General features: G+C 44.9%; 2 protein-coding genes across 5 annotated transcripts in view; both read right to left on the bottom strand.

Moving 5' to 3' along the window:
* Positions 1-1,352: 1,352 nt before the first annotated feature.
* On the bottom strand, positions 1,353-6,857 carry MLNR (motilin receptor). Its single transcript, XM_060637231.3, has 2 exons — positions 5,853-6,857; positions 1,353-5,114 (listed from the first exon to the last, which is right to left on the bottom strand). The coding sequence occupies exons 1-2, from the start codon at positions 6,736-6,738 to the stop codon at positions 4,726-4,728; spliced, it is 1,275 nt and encodes a 424-aa protein (XP_060493214.3). The 5' UTR covers positions 6,739-6,857; the 3' UTR covers positions 1,353-4,725.
* A 6,361-nt stretch (positions 6,858-13,218) lies between these two features.
* FNDC3A (fibronectin type III domain containing 3A) overlaps positions 13,219-21,029 on the bottom strand; it is a 142,553-nt gene continuing 134,742 nt past the window's right edge. For all 4 annotated transcript variants that reach the window (XM_060637224.3, XM_060637225.3, XM_060637226.3 and 1 more), the window contains one exon: positions 13,219-15,741. In XM_060637224.3, coding sequence (XP_060493207.1) covers positions 15,427-15,741 — 315 coding nt within the window. In that variant the 3' untranslated portion in view covers positions 13,219-15,426. The remainder of the gene's footprint in view (positions 15,742-21,029) is intronic.

Here is a 21,029-nt window from a genome sequence, read left to right as displayed (position 1 = left end):
CCCATATCATCACAAGTAGTAGAAATTATCTGGGACATTTTCGAGACTAGCACACTCACTACAAAGATGAGAGGGAAGGAGATATCAAACTGTGGCCTTTTCTGCAGAGGGCTGCTTGGCCCCCCCAGGGCATAGCTGGTACAGATGCAGGAAGACAAGGCAGGAAGGCTTGGCCCTGGCGATTAGGAATGGGGAAGGGGATGCCAGCTGCTCTGCGGCCACAACATTGCTGGGGCCTTTGGCCAAAGGAAGTGCTGAACCCGGTAATGTTACTGCTCCGGTGTCACACTTACCCCACAAGTGTGCTTTGCCTGGGTTACAGTAAATAACTGACCCCAACCGGGCTCCCAGGCTCAGCTCCGCCAGTTGGTTTGGCAGGCTCCAGCTCCTGGGTACGTCAGTGCCCTTACCTCACCCTCTCGTCTTCCTCAGGGGCCCTTCCTTGACTCCCTTCAGCTCTGCTCCTCACTTGTGCCCTTTCGCTGCTGTTTTGTGTCTTCTGTGTTGTCCCAGTCATCTATTCACCCAACCTGCGTCTTTGCCCCTCCACTGGGGTGAGGTTCTCTGACTCCTCCCTTGTTTCCCCCAAGTTGACTTCAACACATGTTGTCCACCTCCAAGAGATGCCGAGGGGAATAAAACATGGTTTGTCCTTAGGGAACCGGTGTTACAAACTCTGGGAACCAGTCACCGGCAAGGTAACATGCTAAGTGCCGGGAAAGAGAGTCACACCAAGCATTGCAAAATTGCCTGTGTACACTCAGCTCTCCTGGTCTGGCTGCCACTTTTTAGCCCTTAGTTGCACAGGCATCCATTCTTCTTCTTCTTTTTTTGGTAATGCTTATTTACTTTTAAGAGAGAGAGGGAGCAAGCACAAGGAGCGGCAGAGAGAGAGAGAGGGGTATAGAGGACCTCAAGCAGGCTCTGCACTGTCAGCACAGAGCCTGATGTGGGGCTTGAACTCATGAACCATGAGATCACAACCTGAGCCGAAGTCGGATACTTCACCGACTGAGCCACCCAGCACCCCATGTCCATTATTCTGTAAAAAGTATGGGTTGTTTTCCTGAGGAGGCAACAAGTAGCATCTGCCTCTGTCACTTCCTTATAGTTACACAGAGCAAGGGACGTGCTGAGCGCCAGGCCACAAAGCATGCCTGTGGAGTACATGCTTGCTTAATGACAAATGCTCCTGTGCTCCCAGAAGAAGACGGGGATTTTTGGAGGCTGCTCAGAGCTCATCCCCATTTATATAATATTTAAGAGTTCAGAATCTTTAGAAGGTTGTCTCACAATGAAAAATCGCCTCAAGTCTATGTTTAAGGAAAGTCTTTATTTATTTATTTAGAGAGAGACAGCATGCACAGCGGAGGGGCAGAGAGAGAGAGGGAGACAGAGAACCCCAAACAGGCTCCACGCTGTCAGGACCCTCATGTGGGGCTTGATCCCATGACCCTAGGATCATGACCTGAGCCGAAATCAAGAGATGGATGCCTAACTGACTAAGCCACTCAAGTGCCCCTAAGAAAAGTCTTTTTAAAGCTCCACTTATAACACTTGACCTGCCCAACCATCCACACTTGTATCCGAAAAGCTTCCGCATACTGGCAAATGTTACTATTATACGTGTAGAAACTGTCAGGAGGGACCGTGTTCAAACATCTAACATGCTGCTCCCATGTCCCCTTGAAGACTTGTACAAGGGACTCTAGGTTCCCAGGATGTGCTGTGCAATAGCTTCTTTGAACATTTCTTCAGAAGTGGAAATGTCTCATACAGAAAAGGAAGGAATGGGGCACCTGGGTGGTTCACGGTTTGTGGGTTCAGGCCCTGCATCAGGCTCTGGGCCAACAGTATGGAGCCTGTTTGGGATTCTCTCTCTCTCTCTCTCTCTCTCTCTCTCTCTCTCTCAAAATAAATGAATACACTTTAAAAATTTTTTTAAAAAAGGGAGGAATGTCTCTGTGGGTAACACTAATGTGATACTCTGCAGGCCCATCTGATGTAAGGGATTTTGTTACCCTGTGAGCTAAACCTGGGTTAGTCTTGATGACACATGTACACATTTCAAACAAAAAATGCCATTAAAAGGGTGATTGATTTGGACGCCATCATTACGTGGATTTCTCTTTCTAGTGTGTTCTGTCATACGCTAAGTCCAGGCTGTCATATACACTTAGCATCTTAGTAAATATTTCCTGAGTGAATGAATGAAACACAAACCCTTCCCCAAGGCTGATGCCTCACCTAACAAAAGCACTGTGGCTTGCAGACAGCAGAGAGGGTTCGAGGGAACCTGGCAGGGACACCAGCACGTGTAGGGTGTGGGGAGTGGCCCTGGGGAACAGCCTCCAGGGAGGGTCCAGGAGCGAAAACCACACTCTGCAATGATCCCTGACCCAGCCACCCTGGGTCTTTCTAGGACTCCCCTCTCTTGTTACAGTCAATTGTCAATACACAAGGACACTCTTTGCTGGGATAGAGAACAATTTTAGATCTTAGAACAACTTTTCATATTTTTTTACCACAACCCACAGTAAAAACACATTTTATTTTCTGAACCAGGAATGACACCAGCCACTATATGATTGAAACAAGTTTCACAAGATGATAATTACCTTTACTACAAGTGATGGCCTGATTCCTCTATTCTCTTCTTGCCCCACTACTTCTTACAAAAAAAAAAAAAAAAGAAAAGAAAAGAAAAGAAAAGAAAAGAAAAGAAAAGAAAGTGACACAGTCCAGTGATTTCACAGTCTAGTGATGGGTGAGACCAGCATTTCAAAAACAAGCAAACAGTGGTCTGCAGGAGAGATGGGCCTCAGACATTCCATCCCAGGGTCCACGCGACAAAAGAAGGGGGATCATCCTCGCTCCCATGCCTGGGAACACACTTGGGTCACAGGAAAGTGTGATGTAAATCCCTCATCTCTCTAATCTGACCAAAAAAGCTCAAAGGAGAGGCCTTTGCTTCCATATCTGTAACATTTTACACTTAAAATATCAGTAAGGTTCTTAACCATGATCTTCCATAGGGAAGAGGCCTGGTCTGACTGCCCCAAAGCGACACTCACATGCGCGGAAAGACTGTGTGGCAGGAGCTCCGGCACGTCCCTACTTAGTGCTCCCAAGCAGAGGCAGTGGCATAAGGCTGGCACCTCCACTGTGAGAGCCCTGCTGTCTCAACAGTGTGGCTCAGGCCACCAGATTTCGCAAGAGTTCCTGAGGGAGGATGGGGAGTTGGCTCTGTGGTAAGTCCAGGAAATGCTGGGTGAAACAACAATCTGGGGCTTCTGGTGTGATATGTGCTGTGGTGACTCTCAAGGAGGGGGCAGCTATGCAGTGCTTTCGCACCATATTTGACCACAGGGTCCTTTTTGCAAATAATCACCAAAAACTGCAGAATACAGTTTAGGGCCTGCTGCCCCCAGTGGCCACTATGTGCTTCTGCCTTTAGCTCAGAGAAACAGTGTAGAAGAGACACTTCTCTGCTGTACCAATTGAGGGCAGGGCCAGGGTGTTAGCATCCTTTATGGGGACTTGAAGGCACCCCTGTGTTTGCACGTTGAGCAGAGTCTTGTTTTCCCCTTTACCATTTGTAGTTTACAACTCAGCACTCTGCGCCCTGCCCACCTCCAGGGGGCGCCATTCATATAGACTGTGGTGTGAACGAGGCCCCCTGGAGCTGGGTGAGGCAGCAACCGCAGCCCTCTGAAGACAGTTCTGTGTTTTAAACTAAAACACAAAACAGTTACAGAGCTGTTGGTCAGAATGCCCAAGACATTCTCCTTCACCCTTGATGGCATCCGTGGACCCTTGTGTTTTTTCACTAAGAGCAGTTTCTCAGGGTGGGAGTGGGTAAGAATCTTAAAGATTGGAGTTTGGACTCAGACCCTCCAGTTCCTGTCTGGGAAATGTAAGATTCCGTTCCATTACCAATAAAACAGGAATGATGACAACTCTTATCCCACCAAGCCGAGGCAAATCAGATCTTCATAAATGTCATTAGTAGTCACTCTGTCAAGAAGCCAAGTCCTGCTGCAGCTCCCTGCTCTCAGGCTTCCGTGCCCAGGTTTGTTACCTCACGGCAATGGTGCCCGGCAAGCCCCATGGGCAGTGTTGGGGACAAGTGGGTTGCAACACAGTGCATATGAACAGCAGTTCTGAAAGACAGTGTTGTCCCTAAACTCTATGATTTGTTCTGAGCCAGGAGTGAGGCGGCTGCACATTGGCTTTTACCCAGAATTCCTTTCACTTACTTCTAAACAATTTTGCTACCTTATATAGACATTAAGTAATTTCTTGAATAAAAACTCTTATTATCCTGGGTTCCTTGTATAGGCACCATTACGTGTATATCCAAAACATAAAAACAAAATACACCCCTGATCTCAGAGGTGACAATTTTCATGGCAGCATCTTTCTTATTACCCAGAAAATGAGCAATCCTATTTCCAAAGTCTAGGAGAATGAAGACTTAGAAAACCTCCCAGAGCACATTTTGTGATGTGGGATTTCGTGAGTCTGAAATGAACATCCTTGAGGGGGGAAAATGGAAGGCGGTTAAATTGCATACCTTGGTTTTAAAAACGAACATCATGCTGACATCTTGTTGACATGATGTTGACATGTTGACCAAATGCAGAATGTTGACCACTCTTCCCAACTCTTCCTGAGGGCATCAGTACCGCCCCCCACCCCCTGCCCCCTTCAGTCCTGATTTCCCTACAGACCTGTCTTCCCTGAAGTCTCAGCATTGTGGGACAAGGCGACTTGCTTGGCGGTACTGGTTGACGACGTCTGTACATTGGCGCTGGTCTCTGTGTAGCCAGCAGCGTCTCCTCCCATGTCCCCCTCGGTGTCCCTGCTTCGGCAGAAACTTCTCTGTCTGGACTGTGTAGCCAGCAGCAGTTTCCAGGCCGCTGCTCTGTACTTCTTTGAAATGAGGTTGTAGAGGATCGGGTTGATGGATGCACTCAGATAGAAAAGTTGCAAAGCAACAATGTTAAAGTACTGAGAGAAGTTCATCATCCGGGAATCTTCCGTATTTATGTAAATGATCCTGCCAACGTGGAAAGGCAACCAGCACACTATAAATGCCAGAACCACCACCACTGCAAAACAAGACATGGGCACCAGAATTAGCTAAAGCAACCGAAAACAAATGAGGGTCCCCAAGATTCCATCTCAAGTAATAAGTAACAGCAAAACAAATTAGATACAACTTGTGCCTAGCCAAATCCCTACCCCGGAAAAATTACCAGGCTGCAGACAGCATCGATATTTGCTTTAAAACTGCATATATGTGTTATCAAGGCTGGACATAAACCAGAAGGAGAAATTTCTACTAACAAGCTGTTCTGGCAGCCTTCCTTCCACAAACCTACTTCAGAGACATGTTCTCTGCACTCCTTTGGAAAGAATTCTGCAACAGGTCTGCACAATCTTTGGTTTTTTGATATGGGTATGGTTCACTTTAGCCTTCAGGATAACTGAACGTTAAGTTTAAAAAAATTAGCTTAATGTGATCTGCCTCGTCTCCTCAAGGGTACTGTGAATAATTCACATCTGCGGCATCTAACAGAGGCCGGCAGTTGGTTTACCCATCCTGATCAACGAAGCTCACTGATCCAGCGGCTTTGGAAAATCATTTCGGCTTAGCTGACCCAGGCATCCCACCCTCAGGGGCATCCTGGGGTTACCCAGAGCTCTTGGAGGACTGGAGACGGTTTTCTCTGGAGACGGGAATGACACAAGGAATTGTAACTACAAGAGGAGCTGGGAGACCAGGGGAAGGGGACGCAGCCCGGACCGTGGGTTGGTGTGTTTGGAACAGACGTGGCGCCACTTACGCAGGACGCGGACCGTCTGCCGGTTGCCCTTCTCGCGCCCGGAAGCGGCCGGGCCTCGTAGCGGCCCCCGGCTCCTCCACAGCTCCCGGCCAATGAGCCCGTAGAGGACGCTGAGGCACAGAAAGGGCAGGAAGAAGTAGGCGGTGGTGACCCAAAGCATGACGCGAAGCGCGCCTAGCTGAGCCGGGCTGGGCCGGCACTCGCGGCTGAACAGAGCCGCGGCCGCCGCGGCCTCGAGCCCCGACGGGGGGGACAGCGGTGGCGCTCGCGAGGACCCGGGGTGCGACGGTGGCGGCGAGGTGCGGGGCGAGGGCGTGAGCGGGGCGCTGCCGTTTAGGTCCGGGACCGCGTCGAGGCCGGGGTCCTGCTCGACGCCCACCAGGAAGAAGAAGGGCCCGGCGGAGAGCAGCGCCACCGCCCAGAGCGCGGCGATGAGGGCGCGGACGCGGCGCCGGGTGACGAGGACGCGGGCACGGAGCGGGCGGCAGATGGCGAGGTAGCGCTCGACGCTGAGCGCCGTCATGTGCAGCAGCGTGGCGTAGGTGCAGCCCTCGCCCAGGTAGAGCGAGAGGCGGCAGAGCAGCTGCCCGAACACCCAGGGCCGCGAGCGCCAGAGGCGGTACAGGTCGAAGGGGAGCCCGAGCAGGATGAGCAGGTCGGATACGGCCATGCTGCCCAGGTACAGGTTGGTGGTGGTCCGCATGTCCCGGTAGCGCCCGATCAGCAGCACCGTCACCACGTTGCCGCTCACCCCGACGGCGAACAGGCCCAGGCACACGGCGGTCACAGGCACCAGCGCCTCCAGGGGGAAGGGCGAGCAGAGGCGCTCGTCGCACGGCAGCAGCGCGCCGTCCGCGCCGGCGCTACTGTTCCAGGGGCTGCCCATGGACGCGCCGCGCCGGCAGGGCGCTCGGACGCGCTCGGCGCCCTTCTGCGCCGCCGCACCTCCGGCTGCCCCGGGGGCTCGCCGCAGGGCCCCGCTGGCGAGGCGCTTCCTCGCGCAGCCCGCACGCAGCGGCTCACCCGCCCCTGCCCGCGCTGCCCGAGCTCTGCGGCCTCGCGCGCGGGGCCGCGACTTTGCAGGGTCCGCTTTGAGGCCCTCCCTAGCGGGCGGCGCGCAGTCTCCGCCCCCGGCGACCGCCCGCCCCACTCCCGCCCCCCGCCGGCTCCCTCTCTGCCCGACGCGTGCCAGGGAGCTTCCCTCCCCACCGACTGGAACACGGGAGTCGGCCACGGCGCACGAGTCCTGTCCCATCCGGGGAAGCGGTTGCGGAACCCCGGTGAGGTGGGTTACTGACCCCAGCGGAACGCGGGCGCTTTGGTCACTCGAGTACAGAGGGGGACCTTCTTAGGGCCCTCGGCTGGTGGCTGTGTTCAGGCGGTTAGGAAAGGCTGCCTCAATACTAAGTAACAGGAGAGGAGTTTAGAACAGAACCTAGAGTCCCTCCTGGGTTCTAGTTGTGCGCCTACAACCGGATGATCTTGGGCCAGTCCCAGCCTCGTTCAGCCCAGGTCTCCTATTCTCTAAGTGTTCGAGTAGGGATGGAGGGAGTTGACCAGATCACTTCACCCATCCCTTAAAACCCTGAAATTGGTGGGCGTGACCATGTCTACTGGTTTCAAAGAACAAGGGTTAAGTATTACATGTATATTTGAATGCTTAAATGCGTTGTGTTGTTCCTATGTAGAAAATATTTTATAAACCAAAAAGCAGAGTATTTGCCAACACTAGGAAGAATTAAAATTCTGGGGAAGAGCCTATACAGCTGATGCACGAGTCGGTGCGTGGTGGTATTAATGACAATAGCTGATGCGCATTGAGTGTTTAGGATGTGTTTGGCCCCTTGCTTTCTATTTAACCCTCATGTCTGTGGGAGCTCATTTTATCCCTGAGCAAAGTGGGACTCACTGAGATCACACAGGTAGCAAGAGGCAGGATGGGGATTTGGACTGTGGTCAGCCTGATTCCAGAGCCTGCGGGCCTGATGTGCCACCAAATCAGCTCTACCCCTGTCCAGCTCCACCCCCTAGGGTCTTTGGAACCCTTTAGTCCCCAAAGCATCACAGATTGCTCTGGACCTTTTCTGCTGAGTTCTGCATCTCTGTGTGGATGGATACATGGCTAGCAGTTTTCCCACCCATCCTTCTGTGGTTTTAAATCTTCAATTTCTTCTCCCAAGGTTTACTTCCCCTTTCTGGAACTTGGAACTTCACTTCAACTGGAACTTGGCTTTGCCCTAGGGACACGTTTCCCCCGCTGGCTTAGAGGAGGGGAACCTGTCACCTTGTGCATCACTGCTGTTCCCAGCCGCCCTGACACCTGGCTCTATATCTAACTTTCTCTGACTCTGCCTTTTCCAGCCCCCTCCCCCATCGCTCACCCTCATTCTTGAAGATTTTGGTGCCTGACCCTCACTCTCAAGCACTCCTCCTGATAAAAATCACACCACACACAGGAGTCTTGCAATGCGTCTGTCACTCCCTACTATGGATGAGCTGGTCTTCTAGTGCATTCCAGGCAGTGGCTCCTGTGGACATCCCTCACACCCGAGCATCACCAGGACCTCCTCCATCTCAGTGTCAGTCATCCGCTTTCTGAACTCCACCCCTGGCTTTCTAGCTTTCTGGCTTTCTGGCTTTCTCCCTTTCTCCGATACCTCAACTCTTGGAATCCTCCAGCCACACTGGGACCTCCAGTAGGTTGCCCCTCCTACCCTTTCCTTGTCCCCCACTTGCCTCAAGTCCTCACTTCCCTCCTTGACCCAATTTAGACTCCACGAGCAATCCTAATCACTCGCAGGCTTACACCCTCAACTCCTGTGCTCTCTTCCCTGTTGTCGTGCACGTCTCCGTGACAAGAACACAACCACAGTCCTGGTTAAATCGAATCCTCTGCCTACTCCATGCCCACCCCCAAAGAGCCGTTGAGTTGTTTCACTTGAAAGTCACCACCCCTGACGGGGCTCTTCATGTTTCCTTGGCCATCCTCATTTCTCTTGACACAGCAGGGACATGGCAGGGCACATGGAAGCGTGACTTTGTGGGCTGCACACATTCCTATCATGCTGTGACTGTTGCTGTAGCCATTTTCTCTTGGTCCTTGTTTCTCAAGAGAGACAGGCTCACCATGGTGATGATTATCAAGGGCGGTGGTGGAGAGGGAGCGAGTCCCTGTGAAGGGTGACTAGGAAGAAGGTATAGGACTTGGGGAAAACCCTCCTGGAGATTCCAGTACCCCTTTCTCAGCCCCAGTCGACAGTCCCTGGTCAAGAATGACCATTCTGGCTCCCATGATGCAGCAGCTCCCTCTGGGCCCAGTTAGACGCCCCTTGCCATGCTCTGTCTGCCATGCTGTGGCTGGTGGCATTTTCTGCATCCATCAGCCACAGGAGCACACCTAGCTGTCTCAACGATGCCACATCCGGACTTAGAGAGCTAAGCAGCCCCTACTTGAAGTGTCGTACTACCCTCAAAGCTAAGGAGGTGGTGACACATAAGCCACGTGTCTCTGTCTCTGGCCCACATAATAGCAAAAACCTCAACATGTTAAGGGGAAACTGTAAACATTGTTTATGGTGCAACTGCTTTGAATTGCAACATCTGGGAAGACCTACAAGTACTACCTCTGAGTACTCTTCTCCTGCCTTCCCGTCTTCCAATTTTTTCAAAACACCAGCTGCCCTTCACGCTTCAGTTGGGCCCAGTCAGAATGCCCCACGGTGGCCATGTCCTACAATAAGGAATACTCACCTAAAGTAACAAGGAAACATTTCTGGGCACCCTCATCCCTATATTCATCTTCTAGGGGGACGGAGTTGTTATCGCTGGCTGTTTTTACCTCTTGGGGGGCTGAAGAGGCATAACTTTCTGTCTTAGGAATTAGGAATATGAATGTTCTTACTCTGTTTCCAGGGGATGGGATAGAGATAGAAGGAAGTCTATCTTTGGGGAAGATATTCTGTGCAGGGGGCAGTAGGAGGGCTTTCCTCAGGGAACCTTGCTGAGAGATGGAGGGTGTGCAAATAGGGTCAGAGCTCACCACTCGGTGGGTAGAGACCACCACCCAGAGGGTGAAGCGGGGCAAGTTACTTAATATCTCTGAGCCTCCGACTCCTCACCTGTAAACAGGGGTGCCAGTACTGGGACCACTTCATTGAGTTGTTCCAGCAAGAAAATATAAAGCCTTAGCCCAGTGTCTGGCATGTTGCAATCTCTCTATAACCATTGGTTATTATTAATCACAGTAATAACGAAAGAGGATTCCCTTGGATCCAGATGAGCCCCTATCTTCTTCTTTCTTTGGTCAAATCGCATGCTTTCTGACGCCACACCTGTGCCCCTGCTCTTAGTTCTCCTTCCATCGCTTTCTGTTGAAAGTCTAATCCATTTGCCTTTCCAGGGCAAAATGTTGCTATTTCTAGGTCAGGTTTCCCAAGCCCTTCAGTGGGATGTGTGTGTGGTCTCTGATGCCCTCAGAACTCTTGTTAGCTCCCTGAGACCCCGACATATCGGGTTGAGGCATAGTGAGCAAGCAGACTGTTGCCTCACGGGAGACCTGTCCCCCTGCTACAGCCTCTTGCGCCAGCGCAGGTGGCTGGGGGTGGGCCCACTATAAAGGGGCAGGTATGCAGGTGGGGTGCGTGGTCAGTGCAGGACACGTTATGCTGCCTGAATTAACAGCCTCCAAAGACCAGTGCCCTGACATCTCACACATTTGTTTCTTGCTCTCCAAGAGCCTGTCTCGAGTGTGGGGGACAGTCTAGAGGTGTTACCTCTATTTGGTGGCTCACTGTTCTAGGCTGCTTCAGTCATATGGCCTCTCCATATGATGCTCCCATCGTCTCTAAGGCAGGGGAAGAGAGAAAATGAAATGCTTCTGCCTGAAAGTGACTGTGCCAGCTGTAAGCTGCAGTGTCCGGGCTCCAAATCCACCCTCCTGGGGTCCCGTAAACTAGTCATCTCCTTGGCCCACCTGCTCCCTGTTAGGCTTGTCAGCAGAGGGGCCGGAGGGCAGGGGGAGAAGACACTTGCTCCTTCCTGTTCCAGTTTCTTTCAGTGTCATCGCACAATGGCTCTGTGTCCTGCCAGCAGCACTGGCTTCAGTCTCCAGCTCCTTTGGACACAAGCAGAAGCCCCTCCAGCAGCAGTCAGGCAGCCGCTCCTCCTCAGAGGTCTGGCTCCCACTTCCTGGGGGCTCCTCCTCTAACCTCGTAGGTTCTGATACCCTCAACATCTTTCCTTTGTCTCCAGCCTAAAGAGTGGCAGCTTTTCCCAGCAGTTATTACCTCTGTGTCACCTGTTTGCTTTTACAGTCCTCTAACACTTGTTACACGGATGCCCAATGTTAAATGATCCTTATTAAATACCTAGTGCAGCATCTGTTCTCCTGACTGAACCCTGATGAATACAGAGGTGAATGTCTTTTCTGCTTCTGTTTCATTGGCCAAAGTCACCTGGCCTCTTCCAACCTCAGCGGTATGGGGGTGGGGGTGGGGGCGTGCCCTGAAGGAGGAGAACCAATATTTGGCCAAGGATTTTGTTTTGGCATTCAAACTATGTGGTCCAGTAACTATTACCACATAACAAAATTTCTGACCACTCAGTGGCTTTGGACAACCATTTTATCGTGCTAATTCTGTGGGTCAGGAATTCAGGGATGGCTTGTCTTTGTTCCATGATGTCTGAGACCTCAGCTGCAAAGATCCAAAAGCTGGGAGTGGCTTGACAGCTAGGGGCTGGCATCTCCTGAAGTCTTATTCAGTCACCTGTCTGGTGCCTGGACACAGGAGACTTGAAGAGTGGGACCCCTGACTGGAATGCTTGCATTATTCTGCACTTTGCTTTTTAACTTAATTGTATTTTTCTCTCCTTTAAGAGTGTCAGGGAGAGAATGATCCATGAGTAGATAAAGGGATACTCTTGAGGGTATGTACATTATTTTAAAAAGTGTACATGAAAACAGAATATTTGAAAAGCTCTTAAAAATATGAGGCATTCTCATCACCTGTACTGATGGTAAATGGTTAGGTTACAGAATGACTGGTTTTAGGTTTTGGAGAATCATTTCTTCTGTAATCTGTCTGATTAAGCCACCACACACAGGAGATCTTCCTATAGAGAATGTTCATGGTGAGGACCATCATGTGACCCATGGAGTTCGAACATGATGTATAAAATTCCTTTTCCAAACCACAGGGAAAAAAAAAAAAACATGCAACACTGTTAATCGGTATCAGTCTTCTCAAGGCTGGATTCATACTTAGTTGCCTTTGTGAAGTGATGTCCCTATATTCAAAATCGCTCTTCCCCAGCCTAACATTTTAAACTTGTGGTACCTGCAAAGATGAGAAAAAAAAGGGAGGCAAACCAAGACAGACTCTCAACTAGAGAACAAACTGATGGTTACCAGAGTTAGACAGATGATACGGATTAAGGAGTGCACATGTGAGCACCAGGTGATGTATGGAAGTGTTGAATCCCTGTGTTGTCTACCTGAAACTAGTATTACACTGCATGTTAACTAATTGAAATTAATTTTTTAAAAAAATATTTGAGGCAGAGTGCGAGTCGGGGAGGGGCAGAGAGAGAGGGAGACACAGAATCCAAAGCAGACTCCAGGCTCTGAGCTGTCAGCACAGAGCCCGATGTGGGGCTCGAACCCATGAACCGTGAGATCATGACCTGAGCCAAAGTCAGATCTCAATCGACTGAGCCACCCAGGCAACCCTGAAATTTAAATAAAAGCTTAAAAAAAGGTTCATCCCCACTTGAGATTTATGGATGGAAATTTTAACAGGGGATAAGTAAGAGGGTACACAGAACTTTCAGGCACGTGCAAGAATTCTCAGGCATGAGTTGAGCTTTCTGGCATGGTATTGTAGGTGGGCATGTTGAACTCCCTGGTGGAGGAAGACCTGGGGGCAGATGACAGTGCCAGTATGAGGAAGGTGCTAGGCCCCTGGAGGTGGGAGAAAGAAGGTACTAGGAAATAGACAAAGAATGCAGGAACGGCATGGAGAGGTCAGAGATTTCCTTTCCAATGAGAACTTTACCTGAGAGCCAGCTTTACTTATATATGTAAAGGAAGCAAGATATCTAGAGATTTGCACAAAATCAAGTCACTAGGATAAAGCTTCTAATTTTATTCTTTAATCTACTGGATGTTACCTTCTTGAATATGGGGGTTTTCTCATGCTGAAGAGTTGAATACTGCTAAAAACAAAACAAAACAAAACAAAACAAAACAAAACAAAACAAAACAAAAAACCTGTTGTAAGACCATTGCAAGAAGGGAGAACTTAACATTTCTTTCTCTGAAAGCAGCGAGTGGCAAGTAATGAGTGTTTATGAATACAATAAACATATCTCAAAAAAGAATGATACAACTTTTATTTTCCATGGATTTTAAAGACACTTTTGCTACATAGTTATGTATTTTTATGAGATTATACTTTTTCATTTGTATGAAGTTCAACCTTATACAATTTTAAGGTGATATGTTTGGTAGTGTATCTATAATCTTTAAAAAGTTTAGAGTTTTTGGAATGTACAGTATATGAGGTAAAATCAAGATTACATTAAAAATTGTTTTCTCCTCTGCACTGATTTTGCAGCGAGGCTCAAATGGCAAGTACACTATTAAATGACATTTACTATCAAAAATAGGAGTTCATTTGAGTTGCTATGAAAAACATAAGCCACTGTAACTGCCACAGTGGCATATTTTACCATTTTAGACATTCAACTATATAGAAATCTCTGGGCTATTACACTCAAACTCATTTGTACTGCCAAATGTGGCACTTTTAAGAAGTTTCTAGAAAATAATCGCAATCACTGTTGTTTTGGGGGAAAGTTAGCCTATACATGAAATTAAATTTAAATAAAATGTAAACATACAGTATATTATAGTGACAGATCATTCTTAACACTTGGAAAGGCCAAGTTTATCCATTTCTTTTTTGAACAAAGGTTAATGTTTTTTCTACAGCACAGATCATTTGACATAAAACAATTACAATACATGCCCATTTCTAATATAAGAGAAATTCTTCAGAGATCTTCAAAGCACAAAACATAGGTCCTGTTTTCAAAGACTGACAGAAGTGCTTAGTAATCACTAAAATGCTACCCTCAGCAACTAAAAATTAGTGATTCACTATCCTAAAATTCAAATAATAAATTAAAAAGGCTAGTTACAAGTGTTTTACAGATAACAGATGTGATAAAACAAGAATTTTAGATAGTTTCATTACAAACTATTATTACTGGCAGTCATTGACATCTATGCAAGATGTACAATGTGATACTTGACAAAATTCAATCTGATCATCCAATAACTCACAAATGCAAGCTCACAAAACATTAATGAATTATGTAATTGCAAAGTGCTCTAATGCAACATTAACCACATGCAATCAACAATTTGGAACAGTATCCAGACAGACATTACATTAAACATTAGTTTTTCAAGAAAGAAAGCAGCTTGAAGTTTACTGGTGCAAATTAATTTTGTCTTCAGATTTGGTGCCCCAAACAAAAAGGTTAGGTTTGATTATGAATTCTGATGGTGATGGCAGTAGTTATGGGAGAAGCAGCAAAACTTATGGGAGTTCTTCAAAATTAGCCTGTACCAGATACATGGAGTGAGTGTGTGTGTGTGTGTGTGTTTATACTTGGTATGTATAGTTTATATATATGCCGTATATGTTCGTGCGTATGTCCTTATACACACACATATAGTTCAAAGGCTCACAAAAACCAAATTAAGTAGGTTTGAAATTCAGAGTTGAGTATGATTACTTTTTAAAAAGTATCTATAAGCCCTCTGTTCTCTTCCATGTTCTCAAGACTTGAAGAGGTGCTTTTTAAGTAAACATTAAAATATTTTTAGGCCAAGTAAACTGTCTGTGCTTTCTTTAAGTGACTTATCTGTGAATTCATGAATATATACTTGTAATGAAGAACTCCACATTTATCAAACAAGAAGTTTCTTTTTTTCATGCATATTCTTTCATCCAGTTTTTGTCTGCTAAGCCCCTCCAGTTATTCATCATAATCCCACTTACCAAATAATTAAGACAAATGAGGAGGTAGAAATATAGCACTAGATTGCTTTCACAGCATCAGACTTTAACATTTTTTTTTTTTTATAGCATGTTAGTGTAAATTTTCATCATTTTGAATTTTTCACTAGGTAATATCTTTAAAACAAACAGATCAGGTTGTCACTGTTACACTCATGCTGACTGGTCAATATACCAATTATATATTGTTGCCTCTTAGAAAATATGTTTTACAAGAAGGCATGTAAAAAAAAAAAAAAAAGAAAAGAAAAAAAAGGAAAGAAAAAAGTCCCAACCAAAAAACCAAAAATTGCTATTTCTGTGGCTTGCATTCTAATAAGGTGCCAGCCTCTACCTAATGATATAAGCATTGAAAATGGCAAAAAATGATGTATTATAGTCTCAATGCCAGTGCTAAATGCCACTGTTTTTGTAAAAGCAATACAGAAATAATTTTAGTACATGACAAAATAAAATGTAATACAGTATTAAAAAATAAAGTTATATTTTCACTTGATTACAAAGTACTGAATGATAAAGGCAATCAAAATGGAAAAGAAAGCAAACAGCACGAGGATGACTGCGGCACACTGCTCATCACTCAGCGCCCGCCGGGTCCTCGTGCTCTCCACAGTGTCTCTGTCGGTGCTGGCTGGTGGGTCAGTCCTCTGAGAGGTGAAGAGCACTGTTGTGCTGTAGGGACCTACTAGGTCCTGATGCCCCACAGGGTCTTGGCACTGGCGAATGGCACACACACGGAAACGATATTCACAGTTCAGCTGAAGGCTTGAATACCGGAATGAAGAGTCGGGACCTTTGTAAATCTGTTAATAAGATGGTAAAGAAGGATTATGTGTGAAGGCTAGCAGAAAACCTATTTTACAACTGGCTAGTTTTAGAAGTATTTCTGACATGAAAGCTAGTGGAATGCCACTCCTTTAAACTTTTTAATGACATTTAAAAAATACCTAACTTTACATTAAAGAGCTTATCCACCGTTTAAGGGCAAGAGAAACTGGAAAAGTGAGGATGTGACATCCATCCTCACAGAACTTACAGACCAGTTAAGGAGAGATTTGCCTCCAAAGTAGCTACAGAACAAGCTAATTCAGCCCACGGGCATTTCCCTAGTTTCTTCAACTGTAAGAAGTCAAACTTTTGTGAAACCATTCCATGAGAAGAGAAACCATGCTCCTTCATTATATCTTTGCAAAAGTGGTTTCTGTCAATTTCAAACATTTGCTGAAACAATGAATGAATGAATAAGGGGAACTTTCTATAGGTGTCTATGGCAAATTGTTTCATAAACTTTAAGAAATCACTTACAAACACAGAATTGGATGTTAAAATTCAACTCCTCTGACCATCTCTTAGAAAGGAAAGAACAAGAATAGAATGCCATGGATTTTCAAGAGAGTGTGCTAATGATTCAGTGTTATCTACTGGAACTGATCACCCCTGGGTCCAAGCACTGTTTTGCTACTTCACACTCCATGTGATCTTAGACCAGTTACCTTAGTACAGTAAGCATATTATCTTGTATGGTAATTATAAGAATGAAACAAGTATTTGTGAAAGCACTTAGCACAGTGCCCAGCACATAGCACATGTTCAATATATGGAAACTATCGGGGTTCCCTGGGTGGCTCAGTTGGTTAAGCATCTGACTTCAGCTCAGCTCAGGTCAGAATAGGATCTCACAGCTCGTGAGTTTGAGCCCTGTGTCAGGCATTCTTTCTGCCCCTCCCCTGCTTGCATTCTGTCTCTCTCAAAAATAAGCATTAAAAAAAAAAGAACTATATGGAAGCTATCATTTCTACTAATGAGTTCCTTCCCTCATTCTATCAATGAGAAAACCAAGGCTCATTAGTGACTGCCCAACTGAGTTTTTCCAGCTAGTTGGTGGGCTGTAAGTTGGATCAACCCAAACCTGAGGTAGCATTCTTTCAAGCAATTTTAGCTGCCTTATTTGTATCTATGTTGTAAATCTAATTTTTACGTATTGATTTGCTTCCGAAGGAGCAAGGTAAGAGCTTTGTCTCATTTTGTGTCTTTGGAATCCAGCACATAATAGGTAAAGGACGCTAGATTAGTGAATTATTGACCATGTATACGTCAAAATGTATCAGTGGATGCTGCGAATATATAAAGGAGCTTTTACTGAAGGAAGTAAGACTTAGATGATGAAGCAAAGAAAATGATAAATATACATTAGTTCTGAGGATGCAGATGAGCAATACAAGGGGTGTAAATGTAGTAATGTTCATGTCTGGACCGCGGTAAAAGGAGTAACGTCAGTAAATCAGAAGACAGTATTAGAAAGCAGTGTCAAAAAGTACACATACGATGAGCCCAAAATAGTAAAGATAAAAAATATGTATTTGTCATATGTATATAATGGGTGGCATTTATTTGTCTTTAAAATTTTCTTTACTTTCCATTTGTCTCCAAATGGGCATGGTAATACAGTTACAGGAAAAAATTCAACAAATGGTATGAGGGTGATAGGTGAACAGATTTGACAAACAGGAGGAATATGTTCAGAACACTAGTTGGAAACCGTGGTATTTGTCTGTCTGTCTATCTATCTATCTATGTGATATTTAAACAGTGTTTGAGGACTCTTAATCATAAAGCTGAATGAGGGATTGAAGGAGCTGGGCAGGATAGGGGCTCTTGTATGAAAACACAGGGATATGAGGTTTTAGTATAGTTTTATGGATCACTTTTAGAAATGATTTTTATTTGAATAAGTTGGCAGGCAAAAAAAAAAATTCTTTCAAGGGTTCAAAAAAGCTTGGGGACCAAAACTATGTTAGTATTTTTGACAATGATGAAGTGAAGAGTTTGGAGAGGAGAGATTGGGAGGGAAGATAATGAGGTCAAGTTTTCAATTTTGTGTTTCAGATGTTAGAAGGATATCTAAACAAAGAGCCATCTTATAGGTGACTGCAGATACAGGACTGAAGAAAACAGATAAACTTGCTAAAGCTAATTTATAAAAATGTTCATATATCTAAGTGAAGCTATTCAAAACAAGACTGAAGCTTGAGATAAGGAGGGTTAGTTAGGTCTGAGACTGAGAAATAAAAATTACAGTGAAAAACACCATTTCCAGTTCCCCAGTTCCTACTGACAAGGGAAGATTGTTGTGATCTTAGTAAACAGAAAAGGGCAAGTAAAACTCAAAAATTCGTAATTTTTGGCCTGTAGCTATTACTCACAGATGACTTATAATTACATATAGTTAAAATAAAACAAAAAAAGAGTTCTTTATATTTGCTATCAATAAACTATCCATTTTATAGGATAAGTATGGCAAATATTAATGCAGATTTACAGTTAAAATGGCAGGTAAGAGATTATGGTTTTCACTTTGCATTTTAATCGAGAAATGCATACTAAATTTAAGCTTATGATGTTTGTGCATGTTTAGCTGGCTAAGAACTTTGAAACAGTATGCCAATTGCAACAGAATTTTACAGGAAAATTTTTAAAGAAAGTTTAGATTTTCATAAATTGGTATTTGTCCTTATTTTAGCTTTGTGAATATGTCACAGCATGAAGAAAATAACAATTGTAGAACAGGGGCCAATTAAAAATGAAACCGGTTTCTCTCCGTATCTACATTCTAAAAGCCTATTTGGTTGGCTAGATGAATTCACCAAGTACTCATACAAAAATATAAAATAGTCCTTTGTTATTTTTTTAATTTTTTAATGTTTATTTTTGAGACAGGAGAGACAGAGCATAGCAGGGGAGGGGCAGAGAGAGAGAGGGAGACACAGAATCTGAAGCAGGCTCCATGCTCTGAGCTGTTAGTACAGAGCCTGACGCGCGGCTCGAACTCACAAGCTGTGAGATCATGACCTGGGCCAAAGTCGGACGCTCAACCAACTAAGCCACCCAGGTACCCCAGTCCTTTGTTATCTTTTAAGGATGAGTGAACATTTTTACTATCAAAGATAACCACTTCTGAAGTTATCATTATAAAGGAACAATCTTGTTTAACTATTTCAACTTTCTGTGGATGTTACACATCCACAATCTGATTTTATCCTGAGTAATATGCACAGTATATATTATTTATAGCAGTTAGTATTAGACAATGATTTTAACAATACATTGTTTTTAGGCCGAGTACAGATTTGTTTAAACCTTTCCTTAAGGTTATTATGCATTTGATTACATTTAAAAGTAATTATTCCTTATGACACATAGTAAGGCATATGTTGCCATGTAATTTGTTACATATTGTCATGTCACCCTCTGTAATCTGTGAATATACTATTGCAGATACTTATTTCGTAGTGATCAATACATAAAGAGAACAGTAAAAACCCCTTAAAACTAATGAATGTAGACAGCCACATAGCTCTTGTCTGTATCCTTCCCAACTCTCTTATTGCTGAGGGAGTTATAAGTGAACTTGGAGATTCCAGAGCAGTTAAGTTTATTGTGCATAAGTACCACTTAGAACTTAAACAAACAAACAACAACAAAAAAGGAAAACAATCATGGTCCCAGCTCTTATGACATTCAGGTTCATGAGGTCTGTATGCCACTTGAGGAGCAGTTTTTGGGAATGTAAGTTCAGAAGTTAAAGAATAAAAGAAGTTGTACAGAATCCAACAGGCCACTGTCACAGCATCCATTCTCCCAACACTACCAACATTTTTGATGGGGTATCAAACTCTCCCTTATCCAATCCATGTATTGGGAGAAGCTGGCCTCATTAACTCCAGAGGAGGCCTCTGGTTGGCTTAAACCCTGAAACAGTCATTCATTCAGGAATGGCTTTGCAATCTAAGTGCTTTCTTTTCCCTGAATGTGAATGAGGGACAGTAAGTTCCTTATGGCTACAGGCAGCCACTGAAGACTATGAGAAAAACCATGCCCCTGACAACTTCATTGAGCTTCTGAATCACAGAATCCTGAAGCCTGCTTACCTTCAGGCATCTCCCTCAGAGGATTTATACTTGATTGCACCAGTCTGAGTTGGTTTTCCTGGTACTTGCAACATAATGAGCTGTGACACAAAAGTGTCTTAGGTACAGACTCCCAGGTTGGTTGATCTGTTGTGAAAGTGACTCTATTGTCCCCCAGTATTTTTACATCATCTGTTATACTATTCGAAATGTCATTTTGGTAAAAGAGCACTTACTTGCTTTTAAAAATGTATACACCTCTGAGGGGATTACAGAACCCGTAGATACTTGCCTTTGGTATGAATCTTCCCAAGCAAATAGTCTTTCTCCTAATGCCACTAAGGTCAGCTATCCTGTGTATATGGGAGTTATGATGTGTGTCAGACATGGAGGCACGAGTCAGAGGGACAGTGTATTGTAGAGAAAGGGGCAGTTTTAGGTGAGGTCCTACAGAAAGGGGCACGGAGTAGCAAGAAGGCAGCAAAGGGTTTTCTTAAAGCTGATCAAAGAGGGATGAAGAAAGGGAAGAATACAACAAAATCAATGTGTTTCTATTCTTCCCTTCTTTGTCCCAAACTTTTAAGTTTAGCCCAGCGTCATAAGTACTTGCTGCCAGGTGAAATTTGCTTCTAGACCCCCAATCCCAGCAATATTATAGGTTAAACAGATTTTTTATAGGCTCGTTTAGAAACTCAACCCCCAACTTATAAATAATAATCCCTTCTTAAAAACATCAGCTGTTCCTACTGCTGTGGAATAAGACCCACCAGGACCTGGCCTCTTTAGCCACATACTCCATTCTTGAGTCTTACTCAAGTCACACTTAAGTTCATGGTTCCTTCTAAGCTCACCAGTGCCACCATGCCTCCTCTTACTTAAATGGCACTCCTTTTAGAAAATATTCCAGAAATCCAGGTGGAATAAATCATTCCTTTTTGTAAAATAGGTTTTATCTTTATCATGACCTTTTATTTGTTTGGCTATGTAAAATGTCATGACTATAAAATTTTTGCTTGCTTGTTATATTCTAAACAACTTTCTTAAAATCAAAATAGTAACCTATTAATACCATAACCACCCCCCATAATTCTTTAAACATAGTATTTAATTCATACGTATTGATTATCAAATAAATTTTATGTAAAATATTAAATTCCATGAATGAACGTGAATTCTTAAAAAAC

The sequence above is a fragment of the Panthera onca genome, chromosome A1 (assembly GCF_046562875.1).
Source record: "Panthera onca isolate mPanOnc1 chromosome A1, mPanOnc1 haplotype 2, whole genome shotgun sequence".
Lineage (NCBI taxonomy): Eukaryota > Metazoa > Chordata > Mammalia > Carnivora > Felidae > Panthera > Panthera onca.
This window is presented reverse-complemented; position numbering and strand designations above follow the sequence as displayed.